The sequence below is a fragment of the Anomalospiza imberbis genome, chromosome 28 (assembly GCF_031753505.1).
Source record: "Anomalospiza imberbis isolate Cuckoo-Finch-1a 21T00152 chromosome 28, ASM3175350v1, whole genome shotgun sequence".
Taxonomy (NCBI): Eukaryota; Metazoa; Chordata; class Aves; order Passeriformes; family Viduidae; genus Anomalospiza; species Anomalospiza imberbis.
The window spans coordinates 4,007,695-4,022,444 of NC_089708.1; the positions used below are offsets into that span (position 1 = coordinate 4,007,695).

Here is a 14,750-nt window from a genome sequence, read left to right on the forward strand (position 1 = left end):
TGATTTATGCCTCAAATCTTCCTTTTTTTAAATTTTTTTTTAATTTTTTATATTTTTTTTGGGTGTGGATGTGAGCTATCTCTTGGAATATCCAAGTTTTTAATCCACTGGGTAAAAATCCCCTCAAGTAGCCCGGGTGTGTTCCAGCAGGGAGTTGAAAGTCAGAAGAGCTCCCAAAACCTGATCTGTCAGAGGCCAAAAAAAAAAAAAACCGCCCTTTTTTTAATCCTACCTCTCGCCCAGCCTTTAAAAAAAAAAAAAAAACGCAAAAAAAAAATCACAAAAAATGGAAAAAAAAACGAAAAACTTTTTTTTTTTAAGAAAAAAAAAAAAAAGGAAAAATGAAAAAAACTGAGCTTGCTTGTGTGCTGTGCTTTGTCAGGTGGTTGAGAGGGGGCGGGCGGAGCTGCTGGGATTTGATTTGGGGGGAAATGAGCGGAATTTTGGGGGGAAAAGGCAAAATTTTGGGGGAAAAAAGGGAAACTGAGGCAATCTCGCCGCGGGGGCCGATGGGAGTTGTAGTCCGGGCGGCAACGCAGCGTTGGACTACAACTCCCAGCAGCCCTCACGGTGCACCACGTGGTGCCAGCGGGCCAATAGGAGTGCGCCGGTGGCGGAAGTGGAGCCCCTCTCGCTGCGCTGCCGGCGGCGGTAACGGGGCCCAGGTACCGGGGCGGGCCCGGCGGCGGAGCTGACGTCACGGGCCGCGGGGGATGCTGGGGAACCCCGGGAGACGCCGGTGAGGCGGGGACGAGACCCCGGGACTGGCCCTGAAAGGGAGCGGGGGGTGAGGGGAGAGACTCTCCCGGTCTGGCCGTGAGGGGAGAGACCCCCGGGTGAGGGGAGAGGCCCCCGGGAATTGGGGTGAGGGGAGAGACCCCCCGGGTGAGGGGAGAGGCCCCCGGGTGAGGGGAGAGACCCCCGGGAATTGGGGGTGAGGGAGAGGCCCCCGGGTGAGGGGAGAGGCCCCCGGGTGAGGGGAGAGACCCCCGCTGAGGGGAGAGACCCCCGGGAATTGGGGTGAGGGGAGAGACCCCCGGGTGAGGGGAGAGGCCCCCGGGAATTGGGGGTGAGGGGAGAGACCCCCGGGTGAGGGGAGAGACCCCCGGGACCTGGGAGTGAGGGAGAGACCCCCGGGCCTGGCCGTGAGGGGTACATGGGGACCAGCAGAGGGACCGGGACGGGACTTGGTGGGGACCTCAGGGGACGGGAGGGGGACAGGAGGGTGACAGCAGCTGGTGGCACTTGGGGACACAGTCGGTGGTGGCCCTGGTGGTCCTGAAGCTCCTGTCCCCCCGAAATGTCCCCATGAGACGTGACACGAGCAGCGCTGTCACAGCTCCAGCGGTGACACGAACAGCGCTGCCACCCCTGCCCACCGTCCCTGTCCCCCTGAGGGCACACGGAGCCCTGGTGGCACCCCCGGCTCGGTGTCCCCCTGTCCCCCTGAGGGCACACGGAGCCCTGGTGGCACTCCCGGCTCCCCTGAGGGCACACGGAGCCCGGGTGGCACTCCCGGCTCGGTGTCCCCCTGTCCCCCTGAGGGCACACGGAGCCCGGGTGGCACTCCCAGCTCCCCTGAGGGCACACGGAGCCCGGGTGGCACTCCCGGCTCCCCTGAGGGCACACGGAGCCCGGGTGGCACCCCCGGCTCCCCTGAGGGCACACGGAGCCCGGGTGGCACCCCCGGCTCGGTGTCCCCCTGTCCCCCTGAGGGCACACGGAGCCCGGGTGGCACTCCCGGCTCGGTGTCCCCCTGTCCCCCTGAGGGCACACGGAGCCCTGGTGGCACTCCCGGCTCCCCTGAGGGCACACGGAGCCCTGGTGGCACTCCCGGCTCCCCTGAGGGCACACGGAGCCCTGGTGGCACTCCCGGCTCCCCTGAGGGCACACGGAGCCCTGGTGGCACTCCCGGCTCCCCTGAGGGCACACGGAGCCCTGGTGGCACTCCCGGCTCCCCTGAGGGCACACGGAGCCCTGGTGGCACTCCCGGCTCCCCTGAGGGCACACGGAGCCCGGGTGGCACTCCCAGCTGGTGTGGCCTCTCCCTCCCTGCCCAGGGTGCCCCAGAAGGTGCCGGGCAGGGTTTGGTGGCAGCTCCAGGAGGAGCTGAGGGTCACACTGGCACAGGGGACGTGTGGCAGGGCTGGAGTCGCTGTCCTGGGCACTCAGACTGGCACAGGGTGCCAGTGTGGGCATCCAGGAGGGAATTGCCCCATTTCTGCCCCGGTTCTGCCCACGATGCCTCTTCTGTGTGGCTGGACAGGCACTGGCAGGGTGGCACAAGGACCGGGCAGGGTGACCCTTAGGGTGGCACAGGGACTGTCAGGATGACACACAGACTCTCCAGGTGGCACAGGGATCAGACAGGGTGGCACAGAGATTGCCAGGGTGGCCACTGGGGTGGCTCAGGGCTGCCAGGGTGGCACAAGTACTGTTGGGGTGACCATTGGGGTGGCACAGGGACTGCCAGGGTGGCACAGGGACTGCCAGGGTGACCATTGGGGTGGCACAGGGACTGCCAGGGTGGCACAGGGTCTCTCAGGGTGACCACTGGGGTGGCACAGGGTCTCTCAGGGTTACCATTAGGGTGGCACAGGGACTGCCAGGGTGACCATTGGGGTGACACAGGGACTGCCGGGGTGGCACAGGGACTGCCAGGGTGACCATTGGGGTGGCACAGGGACTGCCAGGGTGGCACAGGGTCTCTCAGGGTGACCATTGGGGTGGCACAGGGACTCTCAAGGTTAGGTTACCATTGGGGTGGCACAGGGACTGCCAGGGTGGCACAAGGACTCTCAGGGTGACCACTGGGGTGGCACAGGGTCTCTCAGGGTTACCATTAGGGTGGCACAGGGACTGCCAGGGTGACCATTGGGGTGGCACAGGGACTGCTGGGGTGGCACAGGGACTGCCAGGGTGGCACAAGGACTCTCAGGGTGACCACTGGGGTGGCACAGGGTCTCTCAGGGTTACCATTAGGGTGGCACAGGGACTGCCAGGGTGACCATTGGGGTGGCACAGGGACTGCTGGGGTGGCACAGGGACTGCCAGGGTGGCACAAGGTCTCTCAGGGTGACCACTGGGGTGGCACAGGGACTGCCAGGGTTACCATTGTGGTGGCACAGGGACTGCTGGGGTGGCACAAGGACTCTCAGGGTGACCCCTGGCATGGTCAGACCCCTGTGACCGCCATCCTCTCCCTGCCCAGCTCCATGGATCCGTGCCCGGGCAGGCCCAAAGCCCCGTCCTTCCTGTCAGACCTGGGCAAGGCCACCCTGCGGGGCATCCGCAAGTGCCCGCGCTGCGGCACCTACAACGGCACGCGGGGGCTCAGCTGCAAGAACAAGACGTGCGGCACGGTGTTCCGGGCGGGCTCGCGGCGCCAGCCGGGCGCCGACGCCGTGCGGGTGCTCAGTGGCTCGCACAGCCAGCTCTACTCGGTGCGCCAGCGCGACTCGCGCTGCTTCGTGGAGCTGGGCGTCTCCGAGACGGCCATCCAGACCCCCGAGGGCACCCTGATCACCCAGCTGAGCTCGGGGCGCTGCCACGCGCCCGCCTGCGCCAAGGCGGCGGCCGACAAGCAGTGCCAGCACCTGAAGCTGGCGCTGGGCTGCCAGGCCGAGGCCACGCCGCTGCCGCTCAAGAGCTCGGTGCTGGGCGCCGTGCAGGCTCCGGCCGAGGCCAAGCAGAGCCTGTGGGAGCTGGCCACCGAGCCCACGGGGCCGCTGGTGCAGAGGGTCACCAAGAGCGTGCTGGTGGTCAAGTGCAAGGCCAGCCAGAGGCACAGCCTGGGCTACCTGCACGCCAGCTTCGGCCAGCGGCGCTTCTCCTGCGCCTGCCGCGCGCCCGGGCACGGCCGCGCCAAGCGCGAGGAGGATGAGGAGGAGGAGGAGGATGAGGAGGAAGAGTCGCCCCCCACGCGCTGCATCCACTTCCTGGCCTGCATCTGCGCCTTCGCCAGCGACGAGAGCCTGGCCCAGGAGTTCTCCGAGTTCCTCGCCTCCGACGGCAGCGGTGGGAGAGGGCGGGGACTGGGGGCACCCTAAACGCCTGCCTGGGCTCTCCCAGCAGCCATTCCGTGGGGAATCTCCTGGGGCTGGGGTTGCGTGCTGCGGAGGTCTGTGGGGAGCGGTTCCCACCGGGGGTGCTGCCAGCTCCTGCCTCTGTGGGAGCAGAGTGGGGGCTCCACTGGGGGCTGGGGGGCAGGTTCCACTGGGTTGGGGTCCTTTTCCAGGGCTGGGAACTCTGACCCCCTTCCCAGAGCAGCCTCTGGGGTTCATTCCCCTAGACCCCTCCCACAGCAGGAATATTTGGGGTTCATTCCCGGTGAACCCACAGCAGGAATATCTGGGGTTCATTCCCCCAAATCCCACAGCAGGAATATCTGGGGTTCATTCCCCTAAACCCTTCCCACAGCAGGAATATCTGGGGTCATTCCTCCAAATCCCACACAGGAATATTTGGGGTTCATTCCCCTTAAATCCCCTCCCACAGTAGGAATATCTGGGCTTCATTCCCCTAAACCCTTCCCACACAGGAGTATCTGGGGTTCATTCCCCTAAATTCCTTCCCACAGCAGGAATATCTGGGGTTCATTCCCCTAAAACCCTCCCACACAGGAATATCTGGGGTTCATTCCCCTAAATTCCCACCCACAGCAGGAATATCTGGGCTTCATTCCCCCAAATCCCACACAGGAATATCTGGGGTTCATTCCTCTAAATTCCCACCCACAGCAGGAATATTTGGGGTTCATTCTTCTAAATTCCCTCCCACACAGGAATATTTGGGGTTCATTCCCCTAAATTCCTTCCCACAGCAGGAATATTCGGTGTTCCTTCCCCTAAAACCCTCCCTCAGCAGGAATATCTGGGGTTCATTCCCCTAAATTCCCACCCACAGCAGGAATATCTGGGGTTCACCCCATTAAGGAGCTTCTGCACCCCGAAATCTGCACCCCAATAACCCCACACAGACCAAGGTGCACACCACAAGGAGAGTGGGATAAACCCCCCACCCCTCCAAAGGAGCCTCCTGGGAGGGTGGGGGGTTCTTTGGGGTTTTGGGGGTCCCCGTGTCCCTCAGTGTCCCTGTGGCTCGTGGCTGGGATGTTTTTAGGGACAGACCTTGTGTCCCCAGGTCTGAAGGGGACGGTGATCCCGCAGCTGCTCCGGGGCCCCGGCTCCACGGCGCGGGCTCGGGCGGCGGCTGCTGCCAGGGCCAAGAGGAGGAAAAAGGACCTGGGGCCAGGTGAGTGTCCCTGGGGAGGGGCTGTGGGGTGGTGGGGGCTGAAATCCCCCCAGGGCAGCTCCGTGGGGTCACATCCAGCTGTGGAACCTCTGGAGCAGCTCCGTGGGGTCACATCCAGCTGTGGAACCTCTGGAGCAGCTCCATGGGGTCACATCCAGCTGTGGAACCTCTGGAGCAGCTCCATGGGGTCACATCCAGCTGTGGAACCTCTGAAGCAGCTCCGTGGGGTCACATCCAGCTGTGGAACCTCTGGAGCAGCTCCGTGGGGTCAGATCCAGCTGTGGAACCTGTGGAGCAGCTCCGTGGGGTCAGATCCAGCTGTGGAACCTCTGGAGCAGCTCCAGGCGTTGGGAGCGCCCCAGGCCCGTGGGGGTCACTGGTGGTGGTGTGGGGGTGACAGCGGGTGACAATCCCTCCCTCAGGCCCACAGGTGCCCGGGCCCCTCCTGGCCCCAGACCCGGCTCATCCCGGCCCCAGGAGGAGCAGCCTGAGGAAGCTGCCGGTCGTCTCCTCCTCACCTTCCTCATCCTCCTCCTCCTCCTCACTGAAGAGACACGGTGAGCCCCGCGGCACTGCCCGCTCCGGGTGTGCACGGGTTGATGGGGATTTGGGGAAGGAGTTCCTGGTTTGAGGCTGGGGACAGACTGGGATGGAATTCCCAGAGCAGCTGGGATCCCTGGAAGTGTCCAAGACCAGGCTGGAGTCCCCTGGTCTATGAAAAGTGTGGGACCCATGGTGGGACTGGATGGGCTTTGAGGTCCCTCCAACCCAAAGCATTCCATGGTTCCTTGTGGAGATCTAGGTGGGATTTTGGGAACAAATACTGGGTGAAGGGCTGGGATGGAATTCCCAGAAAAGCTGTGGCTGCCCCTGCATCCCTGGAAGTGTCCAAGGCCAGGCTGGAGCACCCTGGTCTATGGAAACTGTGGGACCCATGGTGGGACTGGATGGGCTTTGGGTTCTCCTCCAACCCAAACCCATCCAGGATTCCATGTGCAGATGGTATTTTGGGAAGAAATTCCCTCCTGTGAGGGTGGTGAGGACCTGGGGTGGAATTCCCAGAGCAGCTGGGATCCCTGGAAATGTCCAAGGCCAGGTTGGAGTCAGCTGGGACAGCGGAAAGTGTGGGACCCATGGTGGGACTGGGGGAACCTTGGGGTTCCTTCCAACCCAAACCATTCCATGGCTCCATGTGTTGGTTTAGATGGGATTTTGGAAAGAAATACTGGCTGAGAGGCTGGGATGGAATTCCCAGAGCAGCTGGGATCCCTGTAAGTGTCCAAGGCCAGGCTGGAGCCACCTGGGACAGTGTCCCAGGGTGGGACTGGATGGGACACTGGGACCTTAAAGGTCCCTTCCAACCCAAACTCATCCAGGATTCCACATGCAGATTTAGATGGGATTTGGGGAAAAAAATATTGGATGTCCCTGGAGGTGTTCCAGGCTGAGTTGGAACAACCTGGTCTTGTGGAAGATGTCCCTGGTGGAACAGGATGAGCTTTAAGGTCCCTTCCAGCCCAAACCATTCCCAGATTCCATGAGTTATTTCTGTTGGGATTCTGTGGGATGTTTGGGAGAGGAAAGGTCTCTCCAGCACCCTGGAATCCTGTGGGTTTCCCACATCCCTGTGGAAAAACCCTCTCTCCACGCTGGCATCGCCCTGTGCCAGGGCAGCCGCCTTTGCTTGGTGCTTTGCCGCCTCCTGCCTTCAGTTTGCCTGGAATTGGGCACAAATCCCTCATTTCCCTGCTTTTTCCCAGCACAGAGCTCACCCTCCCCACCCCAGAGCCCTGGGGGGTGAGGTGTGGGGCAAGGTGACATTCCCGTGTCCCTTCCCTGTCCCCTCAGGCTGTCACCAGGTGTCCCTGTCCTTCCAGGAGTGGCTGGGCAGTGTCACAGAGCCCTGGGATGAGGTTTGGGTGACATTCCCGTGTCCCTTCCCTGGCTGGGCAGTGTCACAGAGCTCTGGGATGAGGTTTGGGTGACATTCCCGTGTCCCTTCCCTGGGCAGTGTCACAGAGCCCTGGGATGAGGTTTGGGTGACATTCCCGTGTCCCTTCCCTGGCTGGGCAGTGTCACAGAGCTCTGGGATGAGGTCTGGGTGACATTCCCGTGTCCCTTCCCTGGGCAGTGTCACAGAGCCCTGGGATGAGGTTTGGGTGACATTCCCGTGTCCCTTCCCTGGCTGGGCAGTGTCACAGAGCCCTGGGATGAGGTCTGGGTGACATTCCCGTGTCCCTTCCCTGGGCAGTGTCACAGAGCCCTGGGATGAGGTTTGGTTGACATTCCCGTGTCCCTTCCCTAGGCAGTGTCACAGAGCCCTGGGATGAGGTCTGGGTGACATTCCCGTGTCCCTTCCCTGGCTGGGCAGTGTCACAGCGTCCTTGGGATGAGATTTGGGGCACCGTGACATTCCCGTGTCCCTTCCCTGTCCCCTCAGGCTGCCACCAGGTGCTGGACGAGTCCCAGGTGTCCCTGTCCTTCCAGGAGTGGCTGGGCAGTGTCACAGAGCGCATCCACCAGACCATGCACTACCAGTTTGAGGGTGAGTGTCCGGCCGCAGGACGTGGATTTTTTTTGGGAAGTTTTATGGGGTTTGCTCCGGGTCACATCGAGGGCACGGGGGGGATTCTGTCCCTCCACCCCGCTCAGGTGAGACCCCACCTGCAGCTCGGGGGTCCCTGGAGGAGACCACGGAGCTGCTCCAAGGGCTGGAGAAGCTCTGGAGCCAGGCTGGGAGAGCTGGGAATGTTCCCCTGGAGAAGGGAGATTCCAGGAGAGCTGGGAATGTTCCCCTGGAGAAGGAAAGGATCCAGGAGAGCTGGGAATGTTCCCCTGGAGAAGGGAGGGATCCAGGAGAGCTGGGAATGCTCCCCTGGAGAAGGGAGGGATCCAGGAGAGCTGGGAATGTTCCCCTGGAGAAGGAAAGGATCCAGGAGAGCTGGGAATGTTCACCTGGAGAAGGGAAATTCCAGGAGAGCTGGGAATGTTCCCCCTGGAGAAGGGAAATTCCAGGAGAGCTGGGAATGTTCCCCTGGAGAAGGGAAATTCCAGGAGAGCTGGGAATGTTCCCCTGGAGAAGGAGAGGATCCAGGAGAGCTGGGAATGTTCCTTTGGAGAAGGGAAATTCCAGGAGAGCTGGGAATGTTCTTCTGGAGAAGGGAGGGATCCAGGAGAGCTGGGAATGTTCCCCTGGAGAGGAGAAGGATCCAGGAGAGCTGGGAATGTTCCCCTGGAGAGGAGAAGGATCCAGGAGAGCTGGGAATGTTGCCCTGGAGAAGGGAAGGATCCAGGAGAGCTGGGAATGTTCTCCTGGAGAAGGGAAGAATCCAGGGAGAGCTTCCAGCATATTCCAGGGCTTGAGGGGGCTCCAGGAGAGCTGGAGAGGGACTGGGGACAAGGGATGGAGGGACAGGACACAGGGAATGGCTTCAAACTGGGAAAGGGGAGATTTAAATGGGATTTTGGGATGGAACGAGGGTGGGGAGGGGCTGGGATGGAATTCCCAGGATTCCATCAGGAATTCCCAGAGCAGCTGTGGCTGCCCCTGGATCCCTGGCAGCGTCCCAGGCCAGGCTGGAGCCACCTGGCACAGTGGGAGGAGTGGGACCCGTGCTGGGACTGGATGGGCTTTGGGCCATCCCAACCCAAACCCTTCCAGGATTCCATGATTCTCAAACCCCTCTGCTCTTTGGGGGACATTTTGGGAGCACTTTTGGTGCCATTTTTGGAACACTTTTGGTGCCTTTTTGGGAATGCTGTGTCCCTTTTTGGGAACACTTTAGGTGCCATTTTGGGAACACTTTTGGTGCAATTCTGGGCACACTTTTGGTGCCATTTTGGAAATGCTGTGTCCCTTTTTGGGGACACTTTTGGTGCCATTTTTGGAACACTTTTGGTGCCATTTCGGGAATGCTGTGTCCCTTTTTGGGAACACTTTAGGTGCCATTTTGGGAACACTTTTGGTGCAATTCTGGGCACACTTTTGGTGCCATTTTGGAAATGCTGTGTCCCTTTTTGGGGACACTTTTGGTGCCATTTTTGGAACACTTTTGGTGCCTTTTTGGGAATGCTGTGTCTCTTTTTGGGAACACTTTTGGTGCCATTTTGGGAACACTTTTGGTGCCTGTTTGGGAACACTTTTGGTGCCATTTTTGGAACACTTTTGGTGCCTTTTTTGGAACACTTTCGGTGCCATTTCAGGAATGCTGTGTCCCTTTTTGGGGGTGATTTGGTGCCATTTTGGGCAGACTTTTGGTGCCATTTTGGGAACACCCTACCCTCACCATCCATGCCAATGTCACCACGCCCTCCCCATTCTCCTCCCGGTGACCAGCGACAGGGAGGGGCCAGCCTCCAAATCCCAAACATTTCCCTGGGAATTCAACCACTGCTGATCCCCTGAGCCACAGGAACACTTTGGGGTGAGAATTTGGGACCCCCAACCCCTTCCCTGAGCCCGCTGTGCCCCTCCCAGGCCGCCCGGAGCCGCTGGTTTTCCACATCCCCCAGTCCTTCTTCGAGGCTCTCCAGCAGCGCATCTCCAGCGGCAGCGGCAAGAAGAGGCTCCCACAACTCCACCACGGGTGAGGAAAAAGGGGGAAAACACACACACAAAAAAAGGGAAAACCCTGCTGGGAGCTGAGGCTGGGGGAAGGCGCAGGGGCACGGAGAGGATTCCGCACTGCCTGGATGGTTCCTGGATTTTTTTTGGGTGCTGGGGAGTGGGAGATGGAAAATGGGAGGGAGGGGTGGAAAGGTAAAGGGGGAAAGAGCAGGGGAAAGGGGTGGGAAAATAAAGGGGGGGGGGAAATAAAGGAGGGGAAAATAAAGGGGGGGAGAAAAGGGATGGAAAAGGGATGGAAAAATAAAGGGGGGGAAAAATAAAGGGGGGAGAAAAGGGATGGAAAAATAAAGGGGGGAAAAGGGATGGAAAAATAAAGGGGGGGAAAATAAAGGGGAAAATAAAGGGGGGAAAAATAAAGGGGGGAAAGGGATGGAAAAATAAAGGGGGAAAGAAGGATGGAAAAATAAAAGGAAAAAAGGGGATGGAAAAATAAAGGGGGGGGAAATAAAGGGGGAAAAATAAAGGGAGAAAAGGGATGGAAAAATAAAGGGGGAAAGAAAGGGGGAAAAGAGGGGTGGAAAAACAAAGGGGGAAAAGTGGGGGGATAAAGGGGGGAAAAAGGAGTGTGAAAAGGGGGGGAAAAGGGGTGGAAAAGTAAAGGGAGAAAGGGGGATGGAAAAAATAAAGAGGGAGAAAAATAAAGGGAGAAAAGAGAGTTGGAAAAATAAAGGGTGGAAAAGCGGATGGAAAAATAAAGAGGGGGAATAAAGGGATGGAAAAATAAAGGGGGGAAAGGGGGAGGAATAGAAGGAGAAAAAAGGGAGAGAGGGAAAAATAAAGGGGGAAAAAGAGGGATAAAAAAGAGGGGGAAGGAGGGAAAGGGAAATAAAAAATGGGAGGAAGGGGAGAAAATAAAGGGAGGAAGGAGGGGAAAAGTAAAGGGAGAAAAGAGGCAAAAAAGGGGGGAAGGGGCAAAAAATGGAGGGAAAAGAGGCAAAAAAAGGGACGGAAAAGAGGCAAAAATGGGGAGGAAAAGGGGCAGAAAGGGGCAAAAAAGGGGAGGGAAAAGAAGGAAAAAAGAGGGAAAAGAGGCAAAAAATGTAAAAGAGGCAAAAAAGGGAGGGAAAAGAAGGAAAAAAGGGGGTAAGGAGAGGAAACATAAAGAGGGTTGATAAAACCAAGGGGGACAATAAAAGAGGGGGGAAGATCAAAGGGGCCGGAGCCCCCCGAGCCGCCCCCGACCCCTCCCCGCAGCCTTTGTGCGCAGGGACGCGCTGCCCCTGGGCACCTTCTCCAAGTACACCTGGCACATCACCAACGTCCTGCAGGTGAAGCAGATCTTCGACACGCCCGAGGTAAGGCCGGGATCCCCCTCCCCGGACCCCCCAAAGCCCCGCCGGGCCGGCCCTGAGCGCTCCCCGCCCCGCAGGTGCCGCTGGAGATCACCCGGAGCTTCGTGCAGAACCGGGACGGCTCCTACGAGCCCTTCCGCAGCCCCCGCGTGGAGGTGGAGAGCCTGCCCGAGGGGCTGGGCCCCCACGAGAAACAGCCCCCGCTGCGGCCCCTGGAGCTGCAGACCTTCCTCAAAGTCGGTGAGGCTCGGGGGGGGCACGGGGGGAGCCCCAAACAGCGCCCAGAAAGGGCGGGGTGGGACCCCAAAACAGCCCCAAGGAGGGGCACGCGGGGACCCCAAAACAGCGCCTAGGAGGGGTAGGGTGAGACCCCAAAACAGCGCCCAGAAAGGGCGGGGTGGGACCCCAAAACAGAGCCTAGAAAGGATGGGGTGGGACTCCAAAACAGCCCCAAAGAGGGGCAGGGTGGGACCCCAAAACAGCGCCCAGAAAGGGCAGGGTGGGACCCCAAAACAGCCCCAAGGTGGGGCAGGGTGAGACCCCAGAACAGCCCCAAGGAGGGGCAGAATGGGACCCCAAAACAGCCCCAAGGAGGGCAGGGTGGGACCCCAAAACAGCCTGGGAAGGAGGGGCAGGGTGAGACCCCAAAACAGCCCCCAGAAAGGGCGGGGTGGGACCCCAGAATAGCGCCCAGAAAGGGCGGGGTGGGACCCCAAAACAGCCTGGGAAGGAGGGGCAGGGTGGGACCCCAAAACAGCGCCCAGAAAGGGCGGGGTGGGACCCCAGAACAGCCCCAAGGAGGGGCAGGGTGGGACCCTAAAACAGCCCCCAGGAAGGGCGGGGTGGGACCCCAAAACGGCCCCAAGGAGGGGCAGAATGGGACCCCAAAAGAGCCCCAAGGAAGGGCAGGGTGGGACCCCAAAACAGCCCCCAGAAAGGGCGGGGTGGGACCCCAAAACAGCCTGGGAAGGAGGGGCAGGGTGGGACCCCAAAACAGCCCCAAGGAGGGGCAGGGTGGGACCCCAAAATGCCCTCTGGGAAGGCAGGGTGAGACCCCAAAACCCACCTGGAAGGGTTAGGGGGGACCCCAAAACAGCTTCCAGGAGGTCCCAACTCTCCACAGGATTGGGGGGACACAAACGCCCCTGGGGGGTGCAAGGGAGGGGGATGGGGGGTTCAAGGTTGGGGGGTTCAAAGGAAGGGAAAGGGGGGGTTCAAGGTTTGGGGGGCTTCAAGGGATGAGGAAAGGGGGGTTCAGAGTTGGTGGCTCCAAGGTGTGGGGGTTCAAGGGATGGGGAAAGGGGGGTTCAAGGTTTGGGGGGGCTTCAAGGGATGAGGAAAGGGGGGTTCAGAGTTTGGGGCTCCAAGGTGTGGGGGTTCAAGGGATGGGGAAAGGAGGGGTTCAAGGTTTGGGGGGGCTTCAAGGGATGGGAAAAGGGGGGTTCAAGGTTTGGGGTGTTCAAGGGATGGGAAAAGGGGGGTCCATAGGGTTGGGAGGGACACAACCCTGGGGGTTCAAGGGAAGGGAAAAGGGGGGGTCCATAGGGTTGGGGGGCTTCAAGGAACAGGAAAAGGGGGGTTCCATAGGGTTGGGGGCTTCAAGGAACAGGAAAAGGGGGGTCCATAGGGTTGGGGGCTTCAAGGAACAGGAAAAGGGGGGTTCCATAGGGTTGGGAGGGGCACAACCCTGGGGGTTCAGTGGATGGGAAAAGGGGGGGGGGTGTCCATAGGGTTGGGGGGCTTCAAGGAAGGGAAGAGGGGGGGTCCATAGGGTTGGGAGGGGCACAACCCTGGAGGTTCAGTGGATGGGAAAAAGGGGGGGTTCCATAGGGTTGGGGGGCTTCAAGGAACAGGAAAAGGGGGGTTCCATAGGGTTTGGGGGGCTTCAAGGAAGAAAATAAGGGGTGTCCATAGGGTTGGGAGGGGCACAAACCTGGGAGTTCAGTGGATGGGAAAAGGGGGGTGTCCATAGGGTTGGGGGGCTTCAAGGAAGGGAAGAGGGGGGGTCCATAGGGCGGGGGGGTCTCGAGGGAGGGCAGGAGGGGGTCCCCGAGGCAGCCACGCCGCCGTGCCCCCCCAGGACACACGTCCCCCACGCAGAAGGAGCCCACGCCCTTCACCATCGAGTGGATCCCCGACATCCTGCCCCGCTCCCGCCTGGGCGAGCTGCGCCTCAAGTTCCAGTACGGGCACCACGGGGGGCCCCGGCAGCCCCCCGGCCGCGGGACCCCCCCCGCCGAGCCCCCCGCGCTGCCCCTGCCCCCCCTGGGCGCCATCGCCTTCCCCTGAGCCCCCTGCGATGGGGGGCGCGCCCGGGAGCACCCCCGGAATAAAGCGGCACCACCCCGAAGTGCGCAGAGCGTCTGGGGGGGGCACCGGCATGGGGGGGAAAGGGGGGACCCCAAAAGTTGGGGGGAAACCCGGGAGCACCTCCAGAATGGGAGGAAAAGGGGGGACCTCAAAAGTGGAGGGGGAAACCCGGGAGCACCCCCAGAATGGGAGGAAAAGGGGGGACCTCAAAAGTGGAGGGGGGAAACCCGGGAGCACCCCCAGAATGGGAGGGAAAAGGGGGGACCTCAAAAGTGGAGGGGGAAACCCGGGAGCACCCCCAGAATGGGAGGGGGAAAGGTGGGGGGGGAACCTGGGGGACCCCAAAATTGGGAGGGGAAAACCTGGGAGACCCCGAAGAGGGGGAAACCTGGGAACACCCCCAGAATGGAGGGGGAAAGGGGGAGGAACCTGGGGGACCCCCAAAATAGGGGAGAAAGGGGGAGACACCCCCAGCCCTTCCCAGACCCCCCAGCAAAGACCCCCCGGCACCCCCAGTTGCCCTCTGTGGCTCCCAGTAGCCATCCAGCACCTCCCAGTTGCCCTCCGTGGCTCCCAGTAGCCATCCAGCAGCTCCCAGTTGCTCCCAGTAAGCGCTCACGAGGCACCCAGTTGCCTTCAAGAGCCCCCAGGACCCCTGGAGCTCCCAGTATCCTCAGTGTTCCCAGTATCCCCAGTGTTCCCAGTATCCCCAGTCCCCCCAGTATCCCCAGTGTTCCCAGTATCCCCCACTTCCCTCCCCCACAATGCTCCCAGTATTCTCAGTAGTACTCCCAGTATGCCCAGTGCCCCCCAGTATACTCCCAGTATCCCCAGACCCCCAATATCCCCACTGCCCCCCAGTCCCCCCCCTAGTATCCCCAGTGCTTCCAGTCCCCCAGTATCCCCAGTGTTCCCAGTTCCCCCAGTCCCCCCAGTATCCCCATTCCCCCCCAGTATCCCCCCAGTCCCCCCAATCTCCCCAGGGCTTCCAGTCCCCCCCCAGTATCCCCCCAGTCCCCCCCAGTCTCCCCAATCTCTCCAGTGCTTCCAGTCCCCCCCAGTCCCCCCAGTGCTCCCAGTCCCCCCCAGTATCCCCCCAGTGCTCCCAGTGCCCCCAGTGCTCCCCAGTCCCCCCAGTGCTCCCAGTCCCCCCAGTATCCCCCCAGTGCTCCCATTCCCCCCAGTGCTCCCAGTCCCCCCAGTCTCCCCATTCCCCCCAGTACCCCCAGTGCTGCCAATCTCCCCAGTGCTCCCATTCCCCCCAGTAT

General features: G+C 60.9%; 1 protein-coding gene across 1 annotated transcript; it reads left to right on the forward strand.

The window, feature by feature from the left end:
- The first annotated feature begins 582 nt into the window (after window positions 1-582).
- On the forward strand, window positions 583-13,467 carry C28H2orf42 (chromosome 28 C2orf42 homolog). The gene is given in 10 exon segments (XM_068174405.1): window positions 583-739; window positions 3,212-4,017; window positions 5,143-5,253; window positions 5,676-5,810; window positions 7,694-7,798; window positions 9,731-9,825; window positions 9,827-9,839; window positions 11,075-11,175; window positions 11,250-11,412; window positions 13,253-13,467. Coding segments are annotated over 10 exon segments (1,764 nt in total). The 5' UTR covers window positions 583-713; the 3' UTR covers window positions 13,462-13,467.
- The last annotated feature ends 1,283 nt before the right edge of the window (window positions 13,468-14,750 follow it).